Source organism: Phlebotomus papatasi, chromosome 3, assembly GCF_024763615.1.
Source record: "Phlebotomus papatasi isolate M1 chromosome 3, Ppap_2.1, whole genome shotgun sequence".
NCBI classification, from domain to species: domain Eukaryota; kingdom Metazoa; phylum Arthropoda; class Insecta; order Diptera; family Psychodidae; genus Phlebotomus; species Phlebotomus papatasi.
Window position 1 is genome coordinate 4,627,573 of NC_077224.1, and position 24,863 is coordinate 4,652,435.

The following is a 24,863-nucleotide window of genomic DNA, read 5'->3' on the forward strand; positions in this document are numbered from 1 at the left end:
CCTTCGGGAATTCTTCCAATATCTTTTTCACGTCATCTTGTTTGTCGAAGCTACATTTTTTGTTATTCTTTTGCATTGTATAATCTCTGGAGTATGTAAAAACTAAAAATTCATGGAAATTCGAGGAACAAAAAGGTGGCCGAAATTTCAAGCCGGCCGGAATTTTGCACACTTACCCTATAAGCTACAATTTTTAATGAAACCGTCAAGATGTCATCCGAATAATTCCGATCCGAATAAGGCAGCGTGCGCTGTATTGTATTCTATAAAGGCTTACAATATCAACATTAATATGTAGGGGAGACTGGGGCAAAAAGTCACAAAACGGATATTTTATTTTTTTACAAGCTACTCGAGCACTTCAAAAAAATCTAATTAGTGCAGTTTTATAGGAAATTTACCGCTCTACAACTTTGTGAAAGTAATTTTCCTCTATTTTGTAAGGAAATATATTTATCGAGCCGTTTTCTAAAAGGTAATTTTGTGATCATTTTAAAAAATGCTGGGGCAAATAGTATCAGGCATAAAATACTATCACATTTTGATCTGCTTTATTACGGGATTCCGTAAATTTAATTTGTGCGTAATTTGAACACAATATTAACCGTTTTATGCTGAACCAGTGCTGGTTCTGTGACAACCTTTTTAACTTAAGCTGTGCGGGTTTTATGCACAATTATGATCGTTTTTACTGAAGATTAATTTAAAAATACATATTGTGACTTTATTCTTTGCGTAGTGTGTTTCATCCCTTAAGAACATAAAATCCTTAATTTTTCATGCACTTCCGGAGTTTTTATTGACTTTTTCAATACACAAAACAGCTAAATAATTCTTCATCAACTCTTCTATTTAAAACACTTTCTTTTAGCTTTAATTTCTGGTTAAAGGGTGATAAAAAATATAGAAAATATGGGTATAACTGTATTATATTTGCATTGCAATTATTACAAATATACCAAATCGCAGGTTCTTTTACGTATCATTATATCAAAGTCTCTTAAAAATAATCTACATAATTACTATAAAAATTATTAAGAAGTATTTTCTTAGATTTTAAAAATTGATTGATCAAGTCATGTCATTTTCCTATTTACGAATAGAGAAAAAAAATCATATTTTTATGTCTCATTACTTTACATGTTTACTAATAATATTAATTCTAATTCTATTTTTCGTTAACGATAAAAAATTTCAACATGTTGAGGATTTAATATAGAAAACATTCTGAAATATCTATCTGCGAAAGAAGGATGAAGTTCTTTTTAATTAAAGTAACGTCTTTTTCACCACAGAGAGTATGTTTTATGTGTAGAAAATCGTTGAATTACTTCACATCTATGGGTTTTCAAAACGAAATTTAGTTCATGGTTTTCCCAAAAATGTATCTTTGATATTTCTTATAAACAATATCAATATTGGTATTGCTTACAGAAAATATTCAAAAGATTTAAAAATGCGTAATCTTCCTGTTTTTATATTTTACATATTTTTTACATTTTTACATATTTTTTACTATGTAAAGGCACAGCTCTGCTGATGAATGAAGACTTTAAAAATGTGCAAACTGACCATTTGCCTCTCAAATAACATAACTTCATAATATAACTGGTAATAGTATGTTGATTGCACGTATTTGACCATTCTGAGCCACTTTTTAAAATTTGTCAAGAAACTTTTGGCCGATGAAAAATGATTCACTTTTAGAAAAGAATTATTTTTTATATGAAATAAAATTGATTAATTAATTTTGAAATACATAAATAATATTTATGAATCACAATCAGATTACTTGCAAAAAGAAAAATTTTAAAAGTTGTTTTTTCATTCAATCATTTTGTCCACTTGATTTCTCGAATATACCTATGTCAAGAAACTTATGGCCGATACTGTATCTAGGGGAAAGTGCCCATGCTTCGTACGATCTCAAGTTTTGTAATGATTAAATTTTTCTTATATTTCTGAATAAATGCTACTCCGCAAAGTTATTTTTTTTTAAAGTTTTTTGTGAAAACTTTCCATCAGCGTATTTTGTGTTAGGGCAGAATCACATTGACCGTAAAATGCTTACCGTCACCGTCAAAGCCGCACCGCATTTCGTTAATTTACGCATTCTCACTCCAATTCTTATGCAAATTCACAATTAGCGTATTACCTTATCTCATACTCGGTGGCACTAGATGAAAATAATATAAAAAAACTGAAGAAATAAAACGAAAATACGATAAACGGTGAGCAAAAAGAATGTACGAAAAACTGTAGCAAAAAAATCCTACAGTTTTAAAAAGTTGTTTTTTTCTATCATTTTTTGTCAAGAAACTTATGGCCGATACTGTATCTAGGGGAAAGTGCCCATGCTTCGTATGATCTCAAGCTTTGTAATGACTAAATTTTTCCTATATTTCTGAATAAATGCTACATCGCAATATGTTTTAAAAACTGGGCAATGTCCCCTAGTTTTTAAAATATAGGTGCGATAAACCACATTTAATAAGAACATGGGAAAAATTTAGTTATTACGAAGCTTGCGATCGTGCGAAGCATGAGCACCATTCTCAACTATTCATATTAAATTATGTTAAAAAAAATTGGGATTCCCAAGTTTCACTTTATCTTTTTTGAGCATTTGAGCATATTAAATCAAATTGATAGTAAAACTTTGATTCAACATTTTGGAATTTCGAAGGCAAGGAACCCCTAGAAGAGCACAAACAATTTTCTTTGCTTGATTGACTCACAGTTCGCAATCAATCAATTGAAATTGTAAATGAACAAAATAACTGGAAATTATCTAAAATAAATAACAAAAAAATAATTCAAAACCTTAACAATAAAAATAAAATAATTTAAAAAGAATTAGTCCTCTTGATCCTCTTCAATAAACTATTATGCAAACATTTTGTGGATTATTGTACAGATTTTGCAAGTGTTCAACTCATTGAGAATTTCTTGATAAGCCTTTGATGTCGGTTTCATGTTCAGTGCTATCGGTAAAACTCTGACGCACTGTTATCTATAGGGAATTATTAAAGGTATACAATGGAGCTGTGATTAAGCGAAAAATGCGAAAATTTGTACGATGAATCAATCGCAAGATGTCTGATATATAAATGAGAAATAATGTGGCTATCAATAATGATATCTGACCATTTTTGTGCTATTCTAGGGTGATTGGGTGTGGATTAAGCCCCCATCCAATGGAGAGTTCGATATTCCGACTGGATGTAAAATTGTGAGAACTGATCGAGGGCGGACACTTGTCTGCGATGACAATGATCACGAATATTGGATACCTTCGGATCAGGTGCTCAAGGGAATGCACTTGACATCCCAGAGGGGTGTTGAGGACATGATAACCCTTGGAGATCTTCATGAACATGCTATATTGAGGAATTTGCATCTTCGATATAAGAAACGGGAAATCTACGTAAGTCTCAAGAATCAATCTACTGAAATGACTGAAATTCAGATGATCAATCTATTGACTTTCACAGACCTACATTGGAAGTATGCTCGTTGCCATTAATCCCTACGAAATCCTTCCTATCTACACCAAAACCCAAGTAACACAGTACCAAGGGAAGAAGATCGGGGATGTTCCACCGCATATTTTTGCCATTGGAGACAATGCCTATCAGGACTTGAAGAGAGAGCAGAAGGATCAGTGTATTGTAATTAGTGGAGAATCGGGAGCAGGCAAGACAGAGAGCACAAAATTGATCCTTCAGTATTTAGCAGCAATCAGTGGGAAGCATTCGTGGATTGAGCAGCAGATTATTGATGCTAATCCCATCTTAGAAGCATTTGGCAATGCCAAGACAGTAAGAAACGACAATTCATCTCGTTTTGGCAAGTACATCGATATCCATTTCGATGGGAATGGAACGATCAGTGGAGCAAAGATAGAGCAATATCTCTTGGAGAAATCACGCATTGTCCATCAGAACAAAGGAGAAAGGAACTACCACATCTTCTATGCTATGCTGGCTGGAATGAGTCGAGAGGAGAAGAAGAAGCTAGAATTGGAGGATGCTCCCAAGTATCAGTATTTAACAGGAGGTCAAACGCTCACCTGCGATGGTCGCAATGATGCAAGTGTAAGTATTGCTTTTTTTTAATACTAAATCATTAATAAAGGAGCAAAAAAATCTTTTTTTTGTAAATGTATATGATAAGACGTACAAAACTTGTTAAAGGTTCCTTTAACCCTTTAACGACGGGACCAACAGAGTCTGATTCGGTGTATTTTGTGCTTCTATGAACGATAGGGACAAAAATAGCCCAAAAAATTAAGTAATTTTTCTGACAATACCAATGAATAATACTTTTCGCTTTAATGAAAAATATTACGTATGAATATCGTAGTTTTTATTGCCAAAAAGGTTTTGATTAAAAAAAATTGGAAGTATAAAAAATATATAAAATCAATTATTAATTTCAGAATTTAAAAATTTGCCATTTTTGAGCTTAAATATTTACTATATAGCAAATAGCTAGAGACTTGCAAAATATATCAGAAATACTTGCAAAATACTTGCAAAAAAAGACGGCGGCGGACGCATGGTATGGGGGGTATGCGAAGTTGAGTAAAATTATTATTATTATTATATTCTACATTCCTTCAACCTTCTACTTTACAATTATATATGTACGTACAGACATAGGAAAAATATATAAAATATAGGTATAGTCAGGAAAATTATTTTCTTTATGGGACACCGGTGTTCCAATCGTTCTTAAAGGGTTAAGGATCTCAAATATGAAGTTTTTTCTTCTGGATTCCGTCTACATTTTGTCTAATGAGCAATTTAATTTAATCTGATAATTTTCAAAATTATTTATTCCACTCAGGGCCGTAGCGCTGGGGGGGGGGGGGCATTGAGCGGCAATGCCCTACCCTAAAAAAACCAAAAATTAAGATAATATTCTAAAAAATTCGACTCAAAATATAAGTCGACCAACTCAATTTTTTACGTATAATATTCAAGGAAGAGATATGTTTTCATAATCCCGTTTATGCATAATCCCGAATCCCGATATGCATAGGGGAAACTGAGGCACCACCAAACACGGGGTACCACCAAACACTAATTTTTATTTCTAAACTACTTGGACTATCTCGAACATTTCTTCAGTGGACAAGCATCCCTATAGTGCCTATAAATTCCTATAGGTCTTATCCTCTGAAATCGCATATCCGATTAAAAAATCGCAGTGTTTGGTGGTACCCCGTGTTTGGTGGTGCCCCAGTTTCCCCTAATCCCGGGACCCCTTATAGAATGTCGCTATGGAAAAGGTTTTAGGAAATATCTAGCTAGCTTTCCACATCAGGTTATGAATTGTGAGATGGTGAGTTTTTCACGTATGAAATTCACGGCTCTGAGATTACCTTTAGTAAGCATTTTATCAAGCTTTCGTTAAAACTTTAATGTGAATTCTTAAATGCTGTAAGTGTTTCACGTGACATTTTTTGTGACAGCTTTACCAAACGCTTACAGGAAACGATGTAAAAACCGTGAGTTTCTCACGTTAAAAACTCACGCATCTCAGAATTCATACCCAGGCCTCAAAATAATCAAAATAGGGTTAGAATTCAATTTTTTAAAAGAAAGTTTTTGAAACTCTAAAAACAGCATTATCAGTCCATTTTTGAACAAAATTTTCTGCCATTTTCTTCAAGGGAAAGTCCTAAAAAAATTCTAGATTTTGAACATGCGAAAAATATTTTTTTTTCAGAATTTCCACTTGAATTTTTCGTAGAGTATTTTCGTCTTTGAAAATAAGTTGATATCATCAAAAAACGACTTGAAAATTAATTTATTGTGAGCTTTCAACAGAAAGTTTGTAGAAATCTTCTTAAGAAAGTTAAAAAAAGGAAGGTGCTTTTAATCCATTTTCCTTAAAACATAAAAGCTACTACTTATTTTTGGAAATCAATTAAATCTGATTTAGTGGTACCTGAACCACCTAAAATCATCATAATCGGATTAAAATAAGATTGATTTTGATTTTTAAGCATATAAAGTTTAAAAGCTTTTTTGGTCTCTAAGAACATCGTTTTGGGATCCTCAAGCTCAAAATGCAATTTCCTAGAAAGGAAAGCTACTCGGATTCATGAAAACGCTTTTGTATCCTTTGTCTAAATCTGACAAAATCATATAAATCGGCACAGCGATTTCCACTGAACAGATCGTAAGTGGATTCCCTTTTCCTTTTATTGACTTTTAATTAAGCTGAAAGTCATAATAATTAAGCTTATTTTTAGAAATTTTTGAGGAAACTTTTGTTCTTTGCGTTCGAAAAAAAATTTCTTTTGGAGATAGTTCTCCAATTTGGCATTATTAATAATGAGTTGAAATTGCAATTATTTGATGATTAATTAAATGAAATAATCTTTTTCAATGGTTCTGACCAAAACGATCATAAAAATTCTTACACTTGTTACATTAAAACAAAAAAACTCAATATAGTTCCTTTTCTCATTTACACATTCTCAAGATAGTGAAGGGGTTACGTGGGCTCAAAATGGCGGAAGGAGGGGTGGGGGGGTGGGGGGTCATTGCACCAAGTTGCAATTTTCACCCGATATATAACCTTTGCCGAAAACCGCAAGTCGATATCTTTTTTAGTTTAGGAGCTATTAAGCTCCAAAGAGCGGCCGGCCGGCCGGCCGGGAACGTAAATTAGCCACATATATATTCGCGATCAGGAAGTGGCGAAACACATTTTGGCCAAGTTTGATGTCGATCGGACGACATGAAATTTTGTTAGGATTATAGTAGGTGAGATCATGGGCGTACCCAGCTAAGGGCAGGGGGGGGCAGCTGCCCCCCCCTAGAAGCGTCAAAAAAATTCAAAAACAAGCGAAAAGTAAAAAAAATATACTTATTCAGCAAAAAAATTAATTTGGCCAGTAAAAAAATCCAAATCTTTCCAAAAATGGGCCTAATTTTTTTAATTCATAAAGATCGAAACTTTCATGAAAATTGTATTGCTCTTTAAAGTTGTAAATTTAGTCACTTCTCAAATTTAATGTTTTACTGCTCATTTGTAGAAGGTCACTGCAAAAATTAACTTATAAAAGCTCAAAAACTATTAAAGATCCAATTGGGGGGGGGGGGCAGGACAAGGCGCTTGTCTGTACTGTACTAGATTCAAGAATTAAAAAAAAGTGTAAAAATGAACAAATATTTCGTAACTTTTTTTGATTTATTTTTCTAACGTAATTTCAGTAATAAATTTATTCAGTAATATATTTTTTGAAAAAAAGGAAGTTGTCACCTAATCTTTTTCACATATTTAAGGGATATTTAAGAATTTATAACGAAAGCCTAAAAATCCACAGAGAAAGTAAAAATATAGCGTTAGAATATGTTTTAGAAAAGTCGTCCTTGAGTTTTCTAAAAATCGTATTTTTTGGCACTAACGGTTTACCATATGAGAAGAAAGCAAGTTTCTTAAAATGATTCTACAGAATATTTTTAATAATCTTCTTCTTAATAACATATACACATTGGGAACTGTTTCCGCCAAAAATTGCATTTTTGACAGAATTGTGACGTTTCCACCTAGAGAAGTGCAGAAAATTTCCTTCTAAATAGCATTTGTTTTTTTTTTTTTTTTGAAAATTACTCCCAATGTGTAGAGGCCTTAAGACATCTTAAAAACTTGTGATGGACCTCTAGTTTCCTCGGGCGATATGTTTAAAAAAAAAGCATCAAGGATTCCGAAAGTTTATTTGAAGCCGTCAAATGGAGCAGTCAGACGTGAAATTTAAGAATAATATAATTAAAGCTGTGGTCGTATATTGACTTTGAACTTTGATCTGTTGAGGGTCTATGCGGGTCAAAAAGGCTGAAAATAGCATATTTTCTAACTTTTTTTCTCAACATAATAAAAATTTTATTAAATTCAAGCTCCTAGGCATATAAAATCATAACATTTTACATCATGTTTCGTTTTATAGAATAAGTTATGATCAAGTAAACATAAAATCCTGATAGGAAAAATTAACGTTTTTAATATTAGAAAACATAGCTCAATGGCTAAATTTTGATTGTTTTTTTAAATTAAATGCAGAAAATTTAGTTTAAATCTTGTTCTTTTCATGCCTAAGAACTTGAATTAATTTTTTTTATTATGCTGGAAAAGAAGTTAAAAAAAATCTGTTTTAAGTAAATTTTCGTTAAATAGAAATGTCAAATTTCAGAAGCATATCATTAATTCTCTAAAGACTGATAGTTCTTTTTGCCTTGAAGGGCTTCACAAAGCGAAATGTTAAGACCAATGTTCCACATTAAGTTTAAAAAAATATAAGCTCCAAAACACTATTTAATGTTTTTGTATAGGGTAAGTGTGCCAAATTTCGGCATAGTTGCATGCAAGCGACAAAGTCTCAAGTTTGAAATGTAATATATTTAATAAAAATAGAATATTTTTGTTACTCTTTTATAAGGAGTGATGCTTGGAACCTTACACACAGTTTATCATCTTTATTTTCTCTAAAATCATTCTAAATACATATTGAAATGAATAAAAATGTAGACATAGAATTGGAGGCCTATTTCGGCCACCTTCATTCTCATAGTTCGTTGCCCTTCGGGAATTCTTACAATATCTTTATCAGATCATCTTGCTCGTCGAAGCGACATTTTTTGGATTGTACAATCTCAAGAGTATGTAAAAACTAAAAATTCATGGAAATTCGAGGAACAAAAAATATGGCCGAAATTGCAAGCTGGGCGCAATTTGGCACACTTACCCTATGTTTATTATTATCAGAAATGAATAAAGATAGGTGTAATAGTAAAAATGCACTGTGTTCTACAGATCGGAAGGGGCTTTATCAGATGTTTCACGGGTAGTTGATTCTATAGATTAAATATGAACTAATGGAATGCATCCTTGCTGTAGTTATTTAGTAAAAAGTTGAGAATAATTTCTAAAACTTAATTTTATTTTTGGTCAATAATATAGGAGACAATGCACTACTGGTCCGAAGAACACTGATGATCGTTCCTTAATCAATACCTACAAATTGGGCATAGGCTAATCTCTCGTGAAAAGTAGGACCAGTTTGTATATATAGATACTTTTTATCTCATTTTATTTTTTTTGTTTTTTTTTTTTCAATATAAAAATTATGTACCCCCCCCCCCCGCCAACAAAATTTGAGACTCAGCCCCCCCCTAACTGAAATCCTGGGTACGCCCTTGGGTGAGATTGTTAAGAATCTCACCTAATAAGTTATCGTCTATGAACCGGTTCATTACCGATTAATAACCGATTGCAATCTTGTTAGTTTTGTCAGAAATTCCAAGAAGCTGAAACATGATACCAATTTTTCACAAGTTTAACCTTTAAACTTGAAGAAACCTTAGTTCATTGAGGTAGAAAGAATCAATAAATCAAAGTCGCTGGTATTATAAACTAAATCTTGCTTCGCCCAATATGACACGGTTTTGAATGAGTGGGAGGGGGGACTGAAGAGAAAAAGAAGGAAAGGTTCCGCAGATAAGATTGACTTATTCGAGGAAGTCACCGAAGATCAAAAATCGATATCTCTACTCGTTTAGTATCTAAAAGTTAAATTATTCATAGTTAATTTACTGATTAAATAACAGGTAAAAACCAATGCATTCGGGTTGGAAATTTCAAGACCTTTTAAAAAAATCCAAGTTTAAGCAAATCGGTTGAGAAATAAACTTTTTAAAGTGCTTTAACTTTCAAGAAAAAAAAAACAAAATGGTGAATTTTCAGGCCATAGGTACGTATGGATGAAATGTATACTCGAGGTATCTTCAAAACATATTCAGAATCAAAGAAATAATATTTTAGCTGCTTTCAAGATAATGTTTTTAGAGGGGTTCATCGAAAAACTAAAGTTGATATCTTCGACGATTTGCCCCTATTTCGGTAATAGCTGGAAAAATGAGGATTTTTTTACATTGAGTTGTAAAAATTATTTTAAAAATACAATATAAAAAACTATTTTTGTTTTAATTAATATTTTTGTTTAATGTTAAGGAATTTAAAAAATTAATCAGGGAATACATTGTAAGCTAGAATTCTGTATTATGGGCGGTCGCAATTCAATGTAAAAATCGTACATATAGTCTTAAGAAATGATCGTTGGATCCAAAAGGCAGGAAATAAACTGAAATCTAATCTAATCTAATAGTTTAATAGTTTTAAATTATTTTTGTGTTCCAGGAATTTGTGGATATAAAAGCAGCAATGAAAGTTCTTTCATTCTCTGACGACGATATTTGGAATATACTTCGTCTCCTTGGTGCAATTTTGCACCTGGGAAATTTAAAATATAAAGGTGTCGTGGTACAGAATTTAGACACAACTGAAGTTAATGATCCTGTGAATTCAGCAAGAGTAGCAACACTTCTTGGTGTTCAGAAGAGCCTCTTGATTGATTCACTAACCAGGAAAACAATAACGGCTCAGGGGGAGAAAGTTGTGTCATCGCTGTCCAAGGAAGCTGCTCACAATGCTCGAGATGCCTTTGTGAAGGCAATCTATGGGCGAATATTCGTGAGGATTGTTGATCAAATCAACAAGACACTGTACAAGGCACAAATGAAACAGAGGATATCGATTGGGGTGCTCGATATCTTCGGTTTTGAGAACTTCGATGTGAACAGCTTTGAGCAATTGTGCATCAATTATGCCAATGAAAATTTGCAGCAGTTCTTTGTGAAGCACATCTTCAAGATGGAACAAGAAGATTACACTCGGGAGGGTATCAACTGGCAGCACATTGAATTTGTGGACAATCAGGAAATCTTGGATATGATTGGAATGAAACCAATGAATCTGATGTCATTGATCGATGAAGAATCGAAATTTCCAAAGGGTACTGATATGACAATGTTGGCTAAATTGCAATCAACCCACGACAGCAAAACCATCTACCTCAAGTCCAAGTATGACCAATCGAAAGCTTTTGGTATTCAACATTTTGCCGGAGCTGTTTACTACAGTGTTCCAGGCTTTTTGGAAAAGAATCGCGATTCATTCAGTGCTGACTTGAGGGAGATGATCGACAAGTCTTCCAATCAGTTCCTCTGTGATCTGTTCAATCAGGAAAATGGGATTGTGGACATGAATAGACGTCACATGACCCTTTCATCTCAATTCAGAACATCGTTGGATGCACTAATGCGGACACTCGGAGTTTGCCAACCCTCATTTGTCCGATGTATCAAGCCCAATGAGCTCAAGAAGTCCAATCTCTTCGACAGAGATCTCTGTGTAAGGCAATTGCGGTACTCTGGAATGATGGAGACAGCAAGGATCCGAAGGGCAGGTTACCCTATAAGGCATACGTACAAAGAATTTGTTGAAAGATATCGAATCCTGGGAGTTGGAATTCCACCAGCTCATAAGACAGATTGTCGTGTGGCTTCGAAGAAGATCTGCGAGAGAATTCTAAATAACGTCGGAGAGGACTATCAGTTTGGTCACACAAAGATCTTCCTCAAAGATTCTCACGATCTTCTATTGGAGGAGAAGCGAACAACCGTCTATCTCAGGTATGCTAAAATTTTTTTTGAAATTGTCTAAGCTTAAACTGTTTTGTAAAATATTTTTATGAATTTCTGATTTTTACGTTTTCGACTTAGGCTTACAATTTTTCCATTAGGTAGGCCCCATGAACCCTCTTAACACTAAACCTATCGACCGTTTTTGGTCGGTTCTCGGTCAAATGACAAACCGCGGTAGCGTAGGATACTCGACAAATTTGTCTTGGAAGAGAGCAAAAAATTAAAATTTAAACAATAAAAAAAAATATTACCTGCATATTTTAAGGAATTCATAAAGTTTTGTAGTGACATTGTACCGTTCAAATATGTGTTAATTTTAAACCGGTCAATTTGACCGGGTCTTGGTAGCTTTAGTGTTAAATGTGCAAGGGATTCGAGCAAGAAATGATTAACCGATTAACTGATTTACTTTATAGTTTTTCGATGTTAAGCCGGGCTAAGGGCCTTGACAGACCTGAAGATTAGTCGAGAGACGGCTTAGCGTAATTATATTAGAAATAATGGTCAAACTACATTTCCATCATTTTGCACTAAGTCGTCTCTCGGCTTAAGTCGTAAGTGTGTCTAGGGGGTCTAGGGCATAACATTTCGTCTATAACATTCCTATGACCGGAATCTTTGAAGGTCAAAATTTAACCACCCTGGAAGGCCTATTCTTCAATGAATTTCCTTAAATTTAGATTTTTTGGAAAGGCCTTGAAAATTCCTACCCGACTGCATATTTTTCTTAATCAATAATGAATCAGTTAACTACCGGTACCAGAAATTATTTTTTCGTGAGGGCAGTGCGAATTAACAACTTTATTTAAATAGTGAATAGACCGGCTTATGAACAAAAAGCCAGGATAAGCCTCATTGGGCTTATGGTAGGTGTGTTTCTGTCATTGCAAATTCGGATTGGGGGTAAATTCGAAGTCCAGATAAGCTTAAGGTAACTGAGATTCATTATAGGCAACCTCGAAATGTGTGCAACTCGAGATAGATAGATAGAGACCTCAAACTTAACATAGAGAGCCTTCTTTAGGCTTGAGATATGCCAAGTTTTACTTGAAAATGTAGAAAATTGTAAGAGAAAAGCATAAAAATATCAGATGCGAAAAACTTTCAAGCCGAATATCTCGGATCCGCGAAAAACTACGCGGTCTGCGAAGATCCGCGAAAAATTCCGCGGTCCCGAAAATCCGCGAAAAATTCCACGGTCCGCGAAAAATTCTGCGGTCTCCGAAAATACGCGATCTATGATAATCCGCGAAAAATTCCGTAGTCTGCTAAAAATTCCGCGGTCCCCGAAAATCCGCAAAAAATACGCGATATGCGAAAATCCGAGAGAAACTCCGCAGCCTGCGAAAATCGCCAAAAATTTCGCGGTCTGCGAAAATCCGCGAAAAATTCCGCGGTCCCCGAAAATACGCGGTCTGTGATAATCCGCGAAAAATTCCGCAGTCCCCGAAAATCCGCAAAAAATACGCGATATGCGAAAATCCGCGAGAAACTCCGCAGTCTGCGAAAATCGCCAAAAATTCCGCGGTCCCCGAGAATTCCAAAAAAAATACGCGATCTGCGAAAATCCACGAGAAACTCCGCGGTCTGCGAAAATCCGCGAAAAATTGCACGGTCCGCAAAAATCTGCGAAAAATTCCGCAGTCTGCGTAAAATTCCGCGGTCCCCGAAAATCCGCAAAAAATACGCGATATGCGAAAATCCGCGAGAAATTCCGCAGTCTGCGAAAATCGCCAAAAATTCCGCGGTCCCCGAGAATTCCAAAAAAAATACGCGATCTGCGAAAATCCACGAGAAACTCCGCGGTCTGCGAAAATCCGCGAAAAATTGCACGGTCCGCAAAAATCTGCGAAAAATTCCGCAGTCTGCGTAAAATTCCGCGGTCCCCGAAAATCCGCAAAAAATACGCGATATGCGAAAATCCGCGAGAAATTCCGCAGTCTGCGAAAATCGCCAAAAATTCCGCGGTCCCCGAGAATTCGCAAAAAAAATACGCGATCTGCGAAAATCCACGAGAAACTCCGCGGTCTGCGAAAATCCGCGAAAAATTGCACGGTCCGCAAAAATCTGCGAAAAATTCCGCAGTCTGCGTAAAATTCCGCGGTCCCCGAAAATCCGCAAAAAATACGCGATATGCGAAAATCCGCGAGAAATTCCGCAGTCTGCGAAAATCGCCAAAAATTCCGCGGTCCCCGAGAATTCCAAAAAAAATACGCGATCTGCGAAAATCCACGAGAAACTCCGCGGTCTGCGAAAATCCGCGAAAAATTGCACGGTCCGCAAAAATCTGCGAAAAATTCCGCAGTCTGCGTAAAATTCCGCGGTCCCCGAAAATCCGCAAAAAATACGCGATATGCGAAAATCCGCGAGAAATTCCGCAGTCTGCGAAAATCGCCAAAAATTCCGCGGTCCCCGAGAATTCGCAAAAAAAATACGCGATCTGCGAAAATCCACGAGAAACTCCGCGGTCTGCGAAAATCCGCGAAAAATTGCACGGTCCGCAAAAATCTGCGAAAAATTCCGCAGTCTGCGTAAAATTCCGCGGTCCCCGAAAATCCGCAAAAAATACGCGATATGCGAAAATCCGCGAGAAATTCCGCAGTCTGCGAAAATCGCCAAAAATTCCGCGGTCCCCGAGAATTCGCAAAAAAAATACGCGATCTGCGAAAATCCACGAGAAACTCCGCGAAAAATTCCGCGGTTCGCAAAAATGCGCGAAAAATTCTGCGGTCCACGAAAATTCGCGAGAAATTCCGTGGTACGCGAAAATCCTTCAACGATTCCGCGAGCCGCGAGAAATACCGCAGTCCGCGAAAATACGCGAAAAATTTCGCGGTCCGCTAAAATTTACGAACACCCCGCGATCTGCGAGAAATTCCACGGCCTGCGATGATCTACGAAAAATTTCCACGGTCCCCAAAAATCCGCGAAAAAAATCGCGGCCCGTGATGATCCGTAAAGACTTTCTTCAAAATAGAAATATTTCGAGAACTAATATACTGTCATTTACTTTTTTTTAACGAAAAAAAGATCTACAAAATGAACCTAAAAGGAGCGAAAAAGTGTAATAGGATTTCGAGATTATTCAGAAAAAGCGTATATAAGCGAATATGAAGCCGATCGGTCGCCAAACTTGGTAATTATAGTATGCGCACTGAGAAGAAAAGGGAGTGCGATTAACTTTTTTTCCTCATAATTTTAACACTTTTGAGGTGTAAAAATATATCAACATTTCTTAATGTTAATTTTAAGCCGTTTTAAGGGCAAAATTAATTTGAAAATGGGGAAACTTTAACCCCTAATACACTTTAAAAACATAATATTTACACCGATTTCGGATCAATACTGCAGGGTAAAATTAACATTTCCGGAATGTTATTTTAACTTTTTCGGATTTCTCTCAGCGCGTGATTATGAAAGAATCACATCTAACTGGTGTGGGCCTTAGACTGTCCGTGAGGAGCTATCCCTAAACACGTCTGTACTGCACGACGCCATGGTCCGCTAAGAAGAGGAGAGTTTTGCCTTTCTCTACTCGCATGCCTATTCGTTACTAATAGTAGTCCTAATAGTCCTAATAAACTCTTTCAGTGATTTTTCGATGTTTTGGACGTAGCTCAGGCGTTCATGGATACCTATGATAGCAAAAAACGTAATTTTAAAATTTTCAAAGTCAAACTTTAATACCTTTGGAGGACTTATATTTGAGCCGATTTGATTAAGTTTGTATCTTTCGGAAAGGTCTTGAAATTTCGCAAAACATGAAACGATTTGTCACCCCTTTTATATATCCATAGTCAATAGTCAATATATTAAAAAAAAACCAGTTGCCATTGCCATTTTCATTTACAGAACTTAGCTTGACATATCGTCGGTTGCGGCTACCTCTGTCGTATCTGCATTTGTTTTGTATCTGCATTTTGTGCAAGCTGCAATACAGACGTCCCCTCTTGCGTGAAATGCTGACACAAAAGAAATGAAGATACGACAGAGGTAGACGCAACCGATGATATCCCTATCCTAATCTTCGAATGCTGTATCTAACGTAGTTGTGTATTATCTTCAGTTTCTCCCGGTGTTCGTTAGAGGATTGTCTTCTTCTCAAAACCAAAAAGACTCAATTTTATCCAAAGCTTTCGACTTTCGGTATGGGTCTTCCTCAGTCAGACCGAAGGTCGAAAGCTTTGGAGAAAATTCAGTCTTTTTGGTTTTGAGAAGAAGGCAATCCTCTATCGGAAGAAACTAAAGATAATCCTGTCCTAAGCTTTTAAATCACTTAATGGAAAAAAATATTTTCAGGAGCGTCTTAATCATTCAACGCGGATTCCGTCGAGTATTATTCAGGCGCTTTATCAGGCGTTACCGTGAGGCAGCCATTACAGTACAAAAGCACTGGAGAGCCCGTGGGCACCGAGCGAGATTCTTGGCCATGCAGAGGGGCTTCAAGCGACTTCAGGCTGTTATTCTGTCGCGTCAGATGGTGCATGAATTCTCAAGAAATCGTCAAATTATCGTGAGACTTCAAGCTCAGTGCCGTGGCTTCCTAACCAGGCGAAATATTCGCGGAAAATTCACCGAAAAGGCCAAACGTATGCAAGACTTAATGATGCTGAGGAAGCAAGAAGAGCTTCAATTCCGCAAACTTGGCCAAGCTCAGTGGCATGAATTGGCAGAGATAAACTACAGAAATCGCGTGGCGGAATTGTCAAAGGAACTGGCTCTGGACAAGGAAGCCCCAACTAAGCATCCACAGCACTCCTATCGCGATGAGGACAATCAAGTGGTGGATGCAGTCTTTGACTTCCTGCCGGAAACCAGCCCAGAGCCCCAGCCAAAGCATCCTACGGCATTTGGTGTAAGCAAAATGTTGTTGTTCTTTGAGGAGAAGAGTCGAAATAAGAAAATCGTCCCACCAAAACTACTCTCTCATCCAGTCAACTATTACACGTATGAGTCTCGTCTGTAGATCATTTCCGGTAGTATGGGATTGATTTTCCTTATTTAACTCTCTTTGTCTCTCCAAATTCCTGTCTACGAAATCACGCATCACAAACTTCACACACCCATGGACATTTTCTGCAAACATTACAACACGAAATACTTGTAAATAGATACGATACAGAATACACTATTTTTACACAAATTCACTCGGATAGTTTTTTTTTACCTAATTCCTCATATCCGTACGTAAAAAAAATCTGCTCTAAACCAAAAATTCACGTGCAATTAAATATTTAATCGTTTAAAACGTATTAGTCTCATCACGTTCTCTGATTGGTCAGAGCTTGAAAGCTTTCAAAGCTCCAGCCAATCAGAGAGTGCGATGCGACTTAAATATTTCGTACGACTAAATATTTAATTGAATGTGAATACTGCTTGAATCCTCTTTATTTCTCTCAGAATTTTGCCTTTTCGACATTTTAACACATTTGTAAGGAGAATTTGAATTTTTAATTACCATGGTTACTAAGGGGAGGGGCCTGAATTACGCGGTCAAAAGAATCGATTTTTTTTTAAAATTATTCTTTAAATCCATAAACCATTTAAGAATTTATCATAAAAATTTTAGAAGTCAATTTGAAGTATTTTTGAAGATACAGAGACGAAAGCAAAGTAGCGCAGAGTAGACTTATGATCATTCGGATGAATATCGAAACCTTTGAAGTGTTTGTTTTCACTTTTTGTTTTTACAAATTACCGGTAAAAATTAAGAAAAAAAAATTATAATGGCTGAATAAAACGAATAAGGACCTAGGGTAAGTGTGCCAAATTTCGGCATAGTTGCACACAAGCGGCAAAGTGTCAAGTTTGAAATGTAATATTTTTAATACAAATTGATTTTTTTATTCAGTCTTTTTAAGGCGTGTTGCTTGGAACATTGTAGACAGTTTATCGTCTTTATTTACTCTAAAATCATTCTTAATACATTTCAAAATGAATAAAATTTAGACATAGCTTTGGTGCCCTATTCCGGCCACCTTCATTCTCATAGTTCCTTGCCTTTCGTAAATTTTTCCAATATCTTTTTCACGTCATCTTGCTTGTCGAAGCTACATTTTTTGCTATTCTTTTGCATTGTATAATCTTTAGAGTAAGTAAAAACCAAAAATTCATGGAAATTCAAGGAACAAAAAAGGTGGACGGAATTGCAAGCTGTCCGGAATTTGGCACACTTGCCCTATTTTTACGAAGTCAAATTCTCTCCTAGTTGAGTCTAATAAATGATCTTAAAATTTTTTCCTGAGTATTACAGAATCATTTCTCAAAAACCTTGGAAAAGAAACTTCAGATTTTACGATTTTCTTCGGTTTTTCTTGCTCTATCAAACGAAAATTACGTGCTGCACATTTCCTGCCAATTAGGGAATGTTATGATGTAGCAGCTGGGCCATTTCCTTCTCATTCAAAATAGTAAAGAGATAGCAAACAGCAAAGCATCCGAGATTTTAAGAGTGCTCGAACTCACGAGAAAGAGCTATCCGTGTATTATCTTTTCGAATGGTTTTTGAGTCCATAACGCTTTACTACAGATTAAATTGACTCATAAATTTGAGAAACTATTCCGAAATAAGAAATTGCTTATGAACAGAAGATTTTGGAATATTTTAGCATAAGTAACAAACAGGTATATCATTTACAGGTATATTACCGATTTATTATCGCTTACGTCCGATGCAGTCGCGTTCAGAATTACAAGACCTTTCTAAAAAATCAAAATTTCAGAAAATAAGTTGAAAAACAAGCCCTCCAAAGTGATTAAACTTTGACCTTCGAAAATTCGATATCGAAATATTTTTCGAACATATATAGGTGTCATTATCATCATTATTTTCAACCGCTATTCAATCGACATTCAATTTAGGAGCCCACGCTTGTCGATCTTCCGCCACTTCAGGAAGATGTTCCGGTTCGATCTTCGATCCCAAGGCACTCCAAGGCAAGATTCTGAATATGATTCAGCCACCTTGTCCTAGGTCTGCCTCAAAGTCGATACCTCCTTACAATGGCTTGGATAGCTTGAACATAGGTGTCTAAGGACGATATATTTACTAGGGTGTTTCAAAAAAGAAAAATTTTTTGGCATTATTCTCTCTACTATTTAAACATAAATCGCGGAAAATAGGTAAATTTTGGCATTTTAATTCAGGCACTCCCCTTAAGCATTTTACTGAAAATTCAATTAGGGCACTATGAACCATTTTTAAAGATCATGCTGAATGATTTTAAAATTATGTAAAATTTTGAATTTGATTGTCGCTCTGGCAGACAAATATCTCGTCATCCATTCTTCATGACCTTTTTTCTTTTCCACCTATCTCCAATTTTGATATTTTTTGAAAATAGTCTAGGTAGGCATTTTCTCCATAGATATTTGTTGTTGATAAATTAAGCATTTCGAATTTATCAAGGTTTAAAGTTCACTCTATTAAATCTTATGGGACTCTGACTGAGTACTCAAGAGAAAATACGCATATTTTGGGAAAAACAACTTTTAGACACGATTCTTTTGAATAATTACAAACTATAAGGATGTCTAAATCTAGGATAGTTTTTGCAACATCCCGAATTGTTCCTGAGCCAAGATATTTGTTATCGAAAACCCATGACATTCGCTCGCTGGCAATGTTACGGTCCGGAAAGATTTACACCGCTCTAGAGAACTTGTATCTCAACCGATTTGATCAAGATTGGATTGAATTGAAAGGTCTTGAAATGACAAATTCGACTGCATCAGTTTAAAACCTTTAAGGACGATTAGGTCACCGGTGACCAAAAAATGAAATTTTTCCTACGGCCTTGTAAAGTCATATTAAAGTCAGAAAAAGTGATTTTTTTTCTGATCCTCAATTTTTTTACCCTCTCGTCCTTAAAGGGTTAAAGGGTCCTTAAGGGTATTTGTAAAGTGCCGGCAATTGATTAACTATTGTGAATATATATTTATATTTTTTCAATTTTAAAGCGGTAAGATATATCGATTTCCGACTTTCGGCGACCCCGCAATAAAATATTCCATAAGAACGTTTTTTTCACGCTTTCTCTTCTTAATCCAAATGATATTTCTTATTTATTTATTTATTATTATTTTTTGAAAAGGTCTAATATATTTCTTTCATTTTCGGATATATTTTGAAAATAGGGAAAAGCAGGGGGTGACATTAGCTGTGAAAATGCGACCGGTTTTAGTGTAAATTTTTCCGTTTTCGTATACATTTCACAAGATTTCTCCAAAACTACGTAGGTTCCCAATTTGTAGTTTTCGGTTGCCTGTTCAATATTAAGTTGGCTTTTATTTTATATTTATATTTTTTGCTAATTCATTCTACACTGACGGAAAACAGCTAATAAACCCTTTTTTCGGGTTTCGGCACGCTAGAAACATACGGGAAACATAGCAAATGCCATGCCCCTGGGGAAAAGTGCCCTCCCTTCGAACGTTCATAGCTTCGAATAACGTGAATTTCTATTGTTTTTTGTAAGAGATTTACAATAAATTATCATGGAATTATCAACAATTGATGATAAGCCTGTAAACTAAAAGAAAATTCACATTATTCGGGAGAGTACTTTCCCCTATATTCTAAAAGAAGATAATGGCGAAATTTTATAGAAGTTCCTAAAGTTCTATAAAGCGGTTTTCAGACTAAAGGTCTAGCCCCTTTAGCCCCTTTCCTGAAGGTCTCAAAATCTTTAATAGCGAGCAACTTTATTGCTTTTGAGAACATAATAGGTTTCTCATCTTTAATAATCCAGTCCTAAGTTAAATTTTTCCAAAAAATCGTGCTTTGGAAAAAATTAGAGCAGCTAAGGAATAGGCTAAACCTTAGGTCTGAAGCCAGTATAATTTCGAAGTTTAAACTTCTTAAAAATTAATGAAAGTCTAAAGCTCGTGCATATCATTTCATTAAAATTAATTGTCTATTGGTATCCTGAAAATATTTGAAGTTAAAAAAATTGAAACTAGTAGTGCTAAATTAAAAAAAAATCAAAATGACATAAAATATTTAAATAATATTTTTCATTTTTTACTTTTCAGATGAAAAAAGTCAAATTAAACAAAGTCAATACGAAACTTTAGAGCCTAATTATTTAAATAAAAATTATTTATCACTAATAGCATTTTTAATAAATATTAGAAAAAAGAGTAATAGAGCACGGGATTGGTAGGTACATAAATTAAATTTACAAGAAAGACATCAACACAATCAACTAAAATCAACTTTGATATAAGAAATTTAGTCAACATTTATGGAGATGATTGATCAATTTTAGGAATCTGAGGAATCAATTGCATTGCCCAAAACCACAGAGAAACGTGAAGATCTATCGCACTTCAGTTTCCAGAAATTTGCTGCAACATATTTTGTGAACAATGTTACATCCCAGTACAGCAAGCGTCAGCTCCGTTCGTCCCTCTTGGACCTACCCCTGCCCACGGATGAAATATCAGCACAGGCTATTTGGATAACAATTTTGCGTTTTATGGGTGACATGGCTGAGGCCAAGTACGATGATGAGGAAGAACGACATGTCCCTGTAATGGCTAAACTTCATACGACCCTCAGCAAGAGTTTCATAAAGACGCGCGAATACCGCGAAATGATGAGTGATCTGTCTGAAGGACAGCGACAGAAACTAATCAACAAGACCCTAAAGGGTAAGTCGAAGATGCCACCGGAAATGAGGAGAATGGTTGAGAATAGTGAGGAAATGACCGTGTATCAGGAATGGCTAAGTAATCGAAGCAGCAACCTGGACAAATTGCATTTTATCATTGGTCATGGAATCCTCAGGCCAATACTCCGAGATGAGATCTTCTGCCAGATCTGCAAGCAACTGACCAACAATCCTCATCATACATCCCATGCCAAAGGGTGGATTCTATTGAGTTTGTGCGTGGGATGCTTCCCACCTTCAGAGAAGTTCGAGATTTACCTGAGGGCTTTCATTAGAGATGGACCTGAACTATTTGCCCCATATTGCGAGGAGAGACTAAACAGAACTCTCAAGGTAAGCATATCACAATTCAAATTTCCAAATGTCTAAAATATCATTATGGGTTTGAATCCCAAGTCTCTAACACTGTCTTAAAAATTTAATTAATTGTGGGATTGATTCAAACATTATAGAGTCTGTTCAACTCCAGCACTGAATTCATTCTATTCCAATATAAGGCTAATTACATTATTTAATTAATTTTAATTCATTGATTTCTTTCGTTTTTTTTTTAAATTGGGATTCCTTTTACCGCATTATATATAGTTGAGGCTGTTCAAGCTATCGTATACTTTGGGACTCATCTAATAGATTAGTTGAATCATCTACATTTTGAGATTGGTTCAAATCTGTTCTGGGATTGATTTCTAAATCATTTTGAGAATCATCTGGTTTATAATCTCTTGTGGGATTGGTTCATTTCCATTTGGGATAGATTGATCTTCTTGGGATTCATTCGAATGGAGTGCACGGTTTATTTCCGCCCATTTTGGGATTGATTATTTAACATGTTTGGGTTTATTTTATTTGATTTGTTAGGGAGAAAATTATGGGATTGGTTCAATACCATTTGGGATTGATTTATAGATCATTTTGGGATTCATTCAACCTTAGTTTATAATTTTTTATGGGATTGGTTCAATTCCATTTGGGATTGATTGATTTTCTTGGGATTCAGTCGAATGTAGTACATGCTTTATTTCCGCTCATTTTGGGATTGATTATTTAACATTTTTGGATTGATTTTATTTGATTTGTGAGGAAAAAAATTGGGATTGGATCAATTCCATTTGGGATCGATTGATTTTCTCGGGATTCAGTCGAATGTAGTACATGCTTTACTTCCGCCCATTTTGGGATTAATTACTTAATATTTTGAGTTGATTTTATTTGATTTGTGATGGAGAAAATGTTGGGATTGGTACAATTCTGTTCTGGGATTGATTGATTTTCTTGGGACTCATTCGAATGTAGTACATGCTGTGTTACCGCCCATTTTGGGATTGATTATTTAACATTTTTGGGTTGATTTTATTTGATTTGTGAGAAAGAAAATTTTGAGATTGGTTCAATTTCATTTGGAATTGATTGATCGTCTTGGGATTCAGTTGAATATAGTACATGCTTTATTTCCCCCTATTTTGGAATTGATTATTTAATATTTTTCGGTTGATTTTATTTGATCTGTGAGGAAACAAATTGGGATAGGTTCAATTCCACTTGGGATTGATTGATTTTCTTGGGATTCAGTCGAATGTAGCACATGGTTCATTTCTACCCATTTTGGGATTGATTATTTAATATTGTATTTTAGATTGATTTTATTTGATTTGTGAAAAAGAACATTTTGGGATTGCTTGAATTCCATTTGGGATTGATTTCTAGATCATTTTGTGATTCATTCAACTTTAGTTTATAATTTTTTATGGGATTGGTTTAATACCATTTGGGATTGATTGTCCTTCTTGGGATTCAGTCAAATGTAGTACATGCTGTATTTCCGCTTATTTTGGGATTGATTATTTAACATTTTTCGGTTGATTTTATTTGATCTGTGAGGAAAAAAATTGGAATTGGTTCAATTCCATTTGGGATTGATTGATTTTCTTGGGATTCAGTCAAATGTAGAGCATGCTTTATTTCGGCCCATTTTGGGATTGATTATTTAACATTTTGGGTTGATTTTATTTATTTGACCTGTGAAGAAGAAAATTTTGGGATTTGTTCAGTTCTGTTCTGGGATTGATTTCCAGATAATTTTGGGAACCATTCAACTTTGGTTTATAATTTTTTTTATGAGATTGGTTCAATTCCATTTGGGATTATTGATTTTCTTGTGATTCAGTCGAATGTAGTACATGCTTTATTTCCCACCATTTTGGGATTGATTTTATTTAACATTTTGGGTTAATTTTATTTGATTTGTGAGGAAGAAAATTTTGCGATTGGTACAATTCTGTTCTGGGATTGATTTCCAGATAATTTTGGGAATCATTCAACTTTGATTTATAATTTTTTTATGAGATTGGTTCAATACCATTTGAGATTGATTGTCCTCCTTGGGATTCAGTCGAATGTAGTACATGCTTTATTTGCGCCCATTTTTGGATTAATTATTTAACATTTTTGGGTTGATTTTATTTGATTTATGAGGAAGAAAATTTTGGGATTGGTACAATTCTGTTCTGGGATTGGTTTAAGATCATTTTAGGATTCATGAGACTGTAGAAAATAATTATTTTTTATCGATTGTTTAGGCTTTAATCCTTAGCATTTTAGGGGTTAATATGATCACGTTTTCGCATTGATTTATCGCAGTTTTTGGGATTCATTTAATTGTATTATGGGATTGATTATTTCAGATTTTTGGAATATTTATTACGCACTTTTGAATTTATTATTATTTGATTTTTTTGGGACTCGTTTAACTGTACTATTCGCTCTATTTTCCCCATTTTGGGATTGGGTTTTTCAACGTTTTTGATTTGATTTTATTTGGTTTAAGACGAAAACAATTTTTAAATTGGTTTGAATACGTTATGGTATTGATTTCTCTCACATTTTGGGATTCATTTAATTGTATTATGGGATTGATTATTTCGGATTTTTGAAATAATCATTACGCACTTTTGAATTTATTATTATTTGTTTTTTTTTTGGGACTTATTTAAGTGTACTATACGTTCCATTTTACCCATTTTGGGATTGAGTTTATTGAACGTTTTTGATTTGATTGCATTTGATTTAAGAAGAAAACAATTTTTGAATTGGTTTAAATACATTGTGTTATTGATTTCTCGCACCTTTTGGTATTCATTTAGTTGGATTATATGTTTGATTTTTTCGCATTGTTGGGATTATTTCATTCACATTTATATTTTTGGGATTGGTTCCTTTCCATTTTGGAATTGATTTCTGGATTCTTTTGTGATATTTGGGGTTCACTTAAGTGTACTATATGCTCCATTTTTTAACATTTTGGGATTGATTTTATTAAAAATTTTTGGTTTGATTGTATTTCATTTGAGAAGAAAATGATTTTTGGGATTGGTTCGATCACATTTTGGTATTGGATTTTTGCAAATTTCGGGATTCATGTAATGGGATTCACTCAAGTGTACTATATGCTTCATTTTTTACCATTTTGGGATTGATTTTATTAAAAATTTTTGGTTTGATTGTATTTCATTTGAGAAGAAAACGATTTTTGGGATTGATTCGATTACTTTTGGCATTGGATTTTTGCAAATTTTGGGATTCATTCTATTGCATTGTATGATTAATTCTGTCGCTTGTTTGGATTATTTCTTTT

At 34.8% G+C, this 24,863-nt stretch overlaps 1 protein-coding gene across 2 annotated transcripts in view; it reads left to right on the top strand.

Annotated features, from left to right (window-relative positions):
• The window catches only part of LOC129806518 (unconventional myosin-VIIa-like), a 32,790-nt gene that overhangs the window by 1,635 nt on the left and 6,292 nt on the right, over positions 1 to 24,863 (top strand). The window contains exons 2-6 of one of the 2 annotated variants that reach the window (XM_055855163.1): positions 3,167 to 3,427; positions 3,495 to 4,097; positions 10,213 to 11,546; positions 15,858 to 16,413; positions 20,828 to 21,565. In XM_055855163.1, coding sequence (XP_055711138.1) covers positions 3,167 to 3,427; positions 3,495 to 4,097; positions 10,213 to 11,546; positions 15,858 to 16,413; positions 20,828 to 21,565 — 3,492 coding nt within the window. Of the gene's footprint in view, positions 1 to 3,166; positions 3,428 to 3,494; positions 4,098 to 10,212; positions 11,547 to 15,857; positions 16,414 to 20,591; positions 20,667 to 20,827; positions 21,566 to 24,863 lie in introns of those variants that run through there. The other variant, XM_055855164.1, reaches the window with a different exon arrangement.